The 7,364-nt window shown below is 51.6% G+C and overlaps 1 protein-coding gene across 1 annotated transcript in view; it reads right to left on the reverse strand.

Annotated features, from left to right (window-relative positions):
* LOC103611815 (avidin) overlaps positions 1-1,305 on the reverse strand; it is a 1,443-nt gene extending 138 nt beyond the window's left edge. Inside the window, exons 1-3 of the mRNA XM_008629386.2 lie at positions 1,181-1,305; positions 883-1,096; positions 328-468 (exon numbers count right to left, since the gene is read on the reverse strand). Of these exons, the coding sequence (XP_008627608.1) occupies positions 344-468; positions 883-1,096; positions 1,181-1,252 (411 nt within the window). The 5' untranslated portion in view covers positions 1,253-1,305 and the 3' untranslated portion in view covers positions 328-343. The remainder of the gene's footprint in view (positions 1-327; positions 469-882; positions 1,097-1,180) is intronic.
* Positions 1,306-7,364: the final 6,059 nt, after the last annotated feature.

Below are 7,364 nucleotides of genomic sequence, written 5' to 3' on the forward strand. Positions count from 1 at the left end.
TGGACTCTGCCCCTGCGGGGACACAGAGGAGGAGATGTAAGGGAGGGACATGGCAGTGTCCAAACCCCCACCAGCCCTGTATTCCCCCCTGCATTTGCACCTTGGCAGGACCCCAGGGTCCTTTTTTTCCTTTCTATGTTTTACCCATGCACAAAGCAATCAAGTGAACCTTGCCATCGAGCTTTCTTAAGTTGTGCTAATATCTGCTTACAGATATGAAATAGATACTAAACCTGCCTTTGCCAACGTGTGTGAGAGTGGCTCTGTAAGCGACCTAAACCACTCACTTGTGACAGCCCCAACCCCTCCGGGGTGCACAGGGGACCTGTGCAGGACAGGGGGCTCACCTGGTGGCTTTCCAGTCATTTTTGATGTTCTCCACATGTGATCTCAGCAGCCACATGGTCTTCAAAATCTCCTTTCCATCGTCACCCACAAAGCACTGGCCCGTGAAAACGGTGATGGAGTCTGCAGGGACAGGACAGGAGGTGGAGGGGAGCATGGCTGAGGTGGCAGGTCAGTGGCCATAGACAGTAGACCTCTGCTGTCCCCGGCCTCTGGGGACTGTGGGGATGGGAAAAGCAAGCAGGAGGGCTCAGGGGGCTGGGGGTGTCCCATGGAGATGGGCAGACAGTGCAGGCTTCAGCCCCTGCTGCATCTCCTGCAGGCTGGGACTGGGAGCTGACATCGAGCAAGGAGCTCCAGGGACAAGGATGGGGGAGCCTCGGGGACACCAGAGGGAAGGGAGAGCAGTGGGGATAGTGTAGGGGAAGGCAGGGAATCAGCAAGGACACTGCAGGAAGAGAGCAGAAAATCTTTGAGGGCATAACAGGGAGGGCAGGGGAGGTCCAGGATACCATAAGGAGGGTGGGAAAGAAGTACCTGAAAAGCTCCAGTTGACAGTGAAGCCGAAGGTGGGCTGGCCTTTCTGGTTGGGGCTCTTCTGCATGACCCCCTGCAGTGGTGACTTCTCGATCTTGTTCGAGGTGGCTGTCACAGCCGTGTGGTAGATGCCAGTGAAGACACCCTTTGCATTCATGCTCGTGATGGTCATGTTGGAGCCCAGGTCGTTGACCCAGTCCCCGATCAGGGAGCACTGGAGAGGAGAGAACTCAGCACCGGTGCCTGCAGCCACAGCCCCCTGCCCACCCTGCCCTGTGCATCCCATCCCTGACAGTACCTTTTTCACGGAGAGGCTGTGAGCTCCCAGGGCCAGGAAGAGCACGAGGAGGAAGGGAGTTGCTTGCACCATCTCTGCAGCAGGCAGACGGCTGATGTACCTGGGGATGTGCTCCTTGCAGGTCTCTGCTGATGCTCCTGCTCCCTCTCCTTTTTATTGCTACCAGGGCTGTGGGTGGCAGCTCTGGCCAGGTCATTATGCAATCTGGGTGTTTCCAAACCTGTGGTTCTCAGCCATATGAAGAGGTAATTGCAGCAAATATTCCCAGAAGTGAGTGCTGAAAGTGTCCTTCCTTGCTCCCCTGGCACCTTGCAGGGAGGGCCTGGCTCCTGCTGATCAGTCTCTGCTGGGAAATGACCAGCAGGGAAAATCCCTCTCTGGAGCTGTTGTCCATTCTGTCATACATTTGCTACATCAGTTCTGTGCCCAGCTGTTGAGGATCCTTAACCTTGGTGACCTCAGGACTGGCTGCAGTACACAGCTCACCCTTCTCTTCCTCACCAGGCATGCTCATGCAAACCCACCCACCACCCAGATTATTTTGGGACCCAGCTTTTTCCCCCCCTCCGCACCCAGTACTCATGGGTCTACAAAGGTCTGACATGAATATTAGCTGTTGTTTTTACAAACTGGTTTGTGTTGGAAGGAAATAATTTAGTTAATGAAAAGCCAACATTCACTGAATATCTTGGACATTTGATTTTAATGGTGACGAAAGTTGTATTTACACAGGATTCTTAGATAACTCTAAGTACATATTTTTATAATTCCCCTTATGTTATATTTGTTGCTGACCAGGGAGGCTGAAGTGCATGGATTCAGCCCAGAGTTTCTCACCCATTTCTAAACTGTTTTCAAGGCAGTCTCCTAAAATATGTTTTAGTTCCACCAGTCATCGTAGCAGAAGCTGATGGAAGCTCTTCATCAGAAAATAATCCTTTCTTTGTAAGCTGGAGACAAGGCAGCTCTTTGCAATGTCTCAAAAATACTTCTCAGTCTTTGCTTTCTCTTAGATTTCACATTTGAGTCCTGGTTTCTCTCTGGCAGTAAAATTCATTGCTGTCCAGGCTGGGGAGCATTGTATTTCTGCTGCTGGCATCTCCACACTCCCCTCTCCTCCCTGCAGGAGCCCTGCACCCCTGCCTGGAAGAGTTCCCTCCTGAGAGAGCTGGCTGCCCGCCTGACATTCCTGCCCCAGTGTTTGCTGTCTCAGAAATCAACTGCATAACAAGGAATGCTTTCCCGCACAGCTGCTGTTTGCTCTGACTGCTTCTCGGCAAACAGGTGCTGCCCAAAGCATTGCCAATGTTTGGGATAACAAGTGAGGTCAGTTTGGGAAGGTTGCAGGGGGCAGGAGGGGCAGACATTATCCCTTCTCCACCACCCCCTCTCCATCATCCCCTCACTATCCCCCCCTCACCATCACCACGGTTCAGGGAGCTCCTGCAGGAACCCTGTGGATGGAGAACATGAAGTCTCCATGCTGCTGATGGCAGCCCACAGCTCATTCACAGCTGGAGGTTTATTTCAGCACCACACAACCAATACGGTTTATTTCTTACGTAATCTTTATTTTTCCTGTACCTAACAATCCCTGTAGCTTATCTTGCAGGTTCAGGGGCCAGCTCAGTGCTCAAGCATGCAGATTTCTTGACTGGTCTCATCTGAGTGCTGGGGTGTCTCCATGTGGTTTGTGCCCTCCAAAAATGAGAGAGCCAACTGACTCGGATGTGGCAATCATCACCACAACTAAATTCTGCAATGCCATGCCTGAGCCCTGGCACAGTAGGAAGTGGAGGCAACTAGCAGGCAGGGAAGAAATCCAAAGCAGGAAGCACTGAAGAAGTTAAAAATCAGCAGGCTGTTTAAAAACCATGTAAGTTCAGGATGTTATGAAAAATAAGGGTTGGTGAATTATAGTAAGAAAGGGTTAATGAACAAATTAACTTGTTGCTCAAACTGGGGTTGTCAGCCTTGAAAAACAATAGTACGGGCAAATGTTGATGAAAATCACATCTGTGACCAAGGACTGTCCTCTCAGCCCTCAGCTATGTCCACGCAGAAGTTGAGGAAAGCTGAGCCTATCTAATACGCGATTTATTGAGGTGATACAGCCAAAAGTGGAGGAGAAATCAGAAATACCCCTTTATAGAGACTGAACACCCCAACCTTTGGAAGGCATGTTGCCTGCGATTAAGGAACAGTATTGGTGTGTCAAAGCAATAGCCAGTGCAGCCAGAAGCTATGCTGGCTTCAGTGCCTGCTCTTGTTCCTTGTCAGCTGGGTTGGGACATCACTGCTATTGTTGGAAGCTGCCAATAGAAGACAAATGGAGGTGGGAACCCCAGGTGTTCCTCACTGATGTGCTGGCACCCCTGTCCCACCAGCCTTGCCATGGTGACCCTAAGGGAGCACATCTCCATCCCTTTCCATCATCTGTGGGCTCTGCCATGTGAGGATGACACCAGCTGCTCTGGTGGGGGCTGCATCCGGGACAGCCTGTCCTTCCTGGATATTGTTATTCCTCTACCCATGTGGTTGCAGGAACACTCCCCTGGGGCGTGAAGAAAAGGTCATTTGTCACCCACTGACAGTGCCAGGCCACCGCAGTGATCACCTGCCTGCACCAGTTCCCAACACAGACAAGTGGGGGAAGAATGCTTGCAGCAGGTAGGATAGGCTGCTTCCCACCCCAGCCTAAAGGCTGTTAAGGACTTAGGGAACACTAAGCTCTAAAGTGGACAGAAAGAGCTTATAGCCCTTCCTGTGGTGTTCACAGAGATGCCCTGCCCTACCTGTGGTGTTCACAGAGCTCCGCTGCCCTCCCTGTGGTGTCCTTCATGCTCTTTTTTCTGCCTAGCTCTAGCCGAGATCAGGTGAGCTCCCTGTCCCTGCCCTGCACAGGTCCCTTGTGCATCCCCAGAGAGGACGGGGCTGTCCTACCCCATGGGTGTCCCTTGGCAGGAGGCTCTGCCCCTCTGCTATGAAAGGGGCCGGCTGGGCGTGAGGCGGCAGCGCAGGCAGAGCCCGAGCACAGCGCACACAGCCACCAATCGCCATGGGGACCCCGGGCTGCTGCTGCTGCTCGCCCTGGCCCTGCTCGTGCATCCAGGAAGGCAAGGGCAGCTCTGGAGCCCAGTCTGGCCGTGCTGAGCCGTGCTGTGCTGTCCCGGGTGCAGGGTGGGGGTGAGGGGCTGCATACACTGGCTGTGCCATCCCTGCGGTGCACTGGGAATGGCCAAGGGGCTGCCTGCTCCCGCTGTGCTTTCTGGTGCTGAGCTGTGCCGGGGTGGGGGGTGAGGGGCTGCACGCCCTGGCTCTGCTGTGCCATGTTGTCTAACAGGCTGTATGCTCTTGTTGTGCCCTGCAGCGCTAGCCAATGCCATCCCACACCATCCCACCCCATTCCAATGCCATCCCACGGTTCAGCGCCCATGACCGTGGGAGCTCCCAGCTCTGGCTGTGCTGTCTCCGTGGGTACTGTTGGCCACCTACCCCTGGTATACAGGAGTACCCAGCACTCCCAGCTCTGTCCTGCTCTGCTGGGGAGGGAGAGGTGCTGTCCCAGCTGGTGCTCATGCAACCAGTCCCTGGTGCCACAAAAAGGGCCATGCTGGCCCCACACATGCAGTACACGTATCCCACTCCTTAGGGAGGCTGGAGCAGGGACTGTGACTCAGCAGTGACCAAGGCACCCACTAAAATTCACAGTTCCCAGCCCTGTCTGTCCGGGAACAAAACAGGAAGGGCAGTTGACCTCCCTAACACCCACCCCTCCCTAACCAGGCTGGTGTAACCTTCAAATGCTGTGCTGGCACAGAAAGGAGGAAAAGGATGCAAGGTACCTAGCCCCGGCGCAGAAGGGCACTGTGATAAACAGCTATTATAGCATTGGCTTTTGCAGGTAGTAAAATGTAAGAAATATTATGTACCAGAAAACGTTAGGAAATGTTATGTGCAAATATGTTAAGAATAACTTTGCTATGCAGATATTAACTAGTTAATATTATAACTGGGGTCAAAGTTACAAGATGCTTTTATAACTTGAGTTATAAGATACCAATATAGCCTGAATCATAACTTTCTATACCTATATAATCTGAATGATAACGTTCTGTACAATGTAATAGCTAGTATGTGGTTATCCAATTGCTTAATGCTTAAATAAATGGAAACTCGCCAGGTGAATAATCTCAAAAACAGACAAGTATAGCTGTATTGGGAAGCAGCAGAATGTACTAATGAGAAACTAGCAAATGTAAAGTCAATTAGCCACAAAATGGAGAATTTAAACCAGTTAGATCCAGAAAGACGGAGGAACACCATAACTGTGCGTGCTCCAAAGACAAAGTCGAAAAGTTCAGATGCGAGGAAGACCTTGAGCCTTCATTGAGGAAGACCCCCGAAGACCCTTATGATCACATTACACATGCTCTAAAAAGGCAGATCGGGGGAGGAACTATGTTAATCCCTTCAAAGAAAATGTAAATTAGTTCTTAGAAAAATAAAGCAAATGCATTGTGGTTTATTAATATGTATAATGTTAGAGAATATTATCAGAAGTTTGTGTAAGTTTGTGTGCCTCTAACTATGAGCCATGCACCCAGCGCTGTCATTCTTGCTTTAAGTGACCTTTATCCCCTATAGTCCCTTATTAAATGTATAAAACCCCAAAAAGAGGAGTGGGCTTCGTTTCTCACAACTCTACAGCAGTGCTCCTAAGTGAGGCCCTTCGAGCTCTCCTGGACCACTGCACAGGGCTGTGCCACCATCTCCCTCCAAGTACATGGGTGGATGGATGTGAACACCCCATAGCACATGCAGTATGACTGCTGCCAGCTTGGATCTATAACTGAGTGTCTGCTGCAGTTGTGGTAAACCCTCCCAAATCACTTCATAAATGTTAAATTAGTCAGTAGTTAAGTGCTGCCAAATCCTTTAGACAGAAACCGTTGAGAAGGTCTGAGACTAAGAGTGGTATCAGCCCCACCTAGGATCCATCAGTAGTTTAGAAAGCAAAGGGTACCTCCCTGAACTTTGTGATTCATTCAAAGGGTCTCACCTCTCCTTTTCCATCTCCAGCCTCCATGGAAATCATTCTAAATTGATTCTAAACCATTTTTTCCTTTCTATGTTTTACCCATGCACAAAGCAATCAAGTGAACCTTGCCATCGAGTTTTCTTAATTCGTGTTTTTGCAAACAGATATTAAGCCCACTTTTGCCAGCACCTGTGAGAGTGACTCCTAAGTGACCTAAAACACTCATTTGTGACAGCCCCAACCCCTCCGGGGTGCACAGGGGACCTGTGCAGGACAGGGACAGAAAGCTCACAAGGTGGCATTCCTGTTGTTTCTGAGTTTGTCTGCATGTGGTCTCAGCAGCCACATGGTCTTCAAAACCTCCTTTCCATCGTCATCCACAAAGCACTGGCCCGTGAAAACGGTGATGGAGTCTGCAGGGACAGGACAGGAGGTGGAGGGGAGCGTGGCCAAGGTGGCAGGTCAGTGGCTGCCCCAGCACAGGGGACAGTAGACCTCTGCTGTCCCCGGCCTCTGGGGACTGTGGAGATGGGAAAAGCAAGCAGGAGGGCTCAGGGGGCTGGGGGTGTCCCATGGAGATGGGCAGACAGTGCAGGCTTCAGCCCCTGCTGCATCTCCTGCAGGCTGGGACTGGGAGCTGACAGCGAGCAAGGAGCTCCAGGGACAAGGATGGGGGAGCCTCGGGGACACCAGAGGGAAGGGAGAGCAGTGGGGATAGTGTAGGGGAAGGCAGGGAATCAGCAAGGACACTGCAGGAAGGGATGGAAGGGAGGCTGGGGTACACAACAAGGATGCTAAGAAAAGATGAAGCACCTGAAAAGCTCCAATGGATCGTGAAGCCAAAGGTGGGCTGGATCAGCAGGTTTGGGAGGTGCTGGAACCCCTGCAGTGGTGATTCCTCAGTCTTTTTCATGGTGGCTGACATGTAGTAGATGCCAGTGAAGACACCCTTTGCATTCACATTCGTGATGGTCATGTTGGAGCCCAAGTCATTGACCCAGCACCTGGTCAGGATGCACTGGAGAGGAGAGAACTCAGCACCGGTGCCTGCAGCCACAGCCCCCTGCCCACCCTGCCCTGTGCATCCCATCCCTGATGGTACATTTTCAGTAGAGAGGCTGTGAGCTCCCAGGGCCAGGAAGA

The sequence above is a fragment of the Corvus brachyrhynchos genome, unplaced genomic scaffold, assembly GCF_000691975.1.
Source record: "Corvus brachyrhynchos isolate BGI_N302 unplaced genomic scaffold, ASM69197v1 scaffold140, whole genome shotgun sequence".
Classification (NCBI taxonomy): Eukaryota; Metazoa; Chordata; class Aves; order Passeriformes; family Corvidae; genus Corvus; species Corvus brachyrhynchos.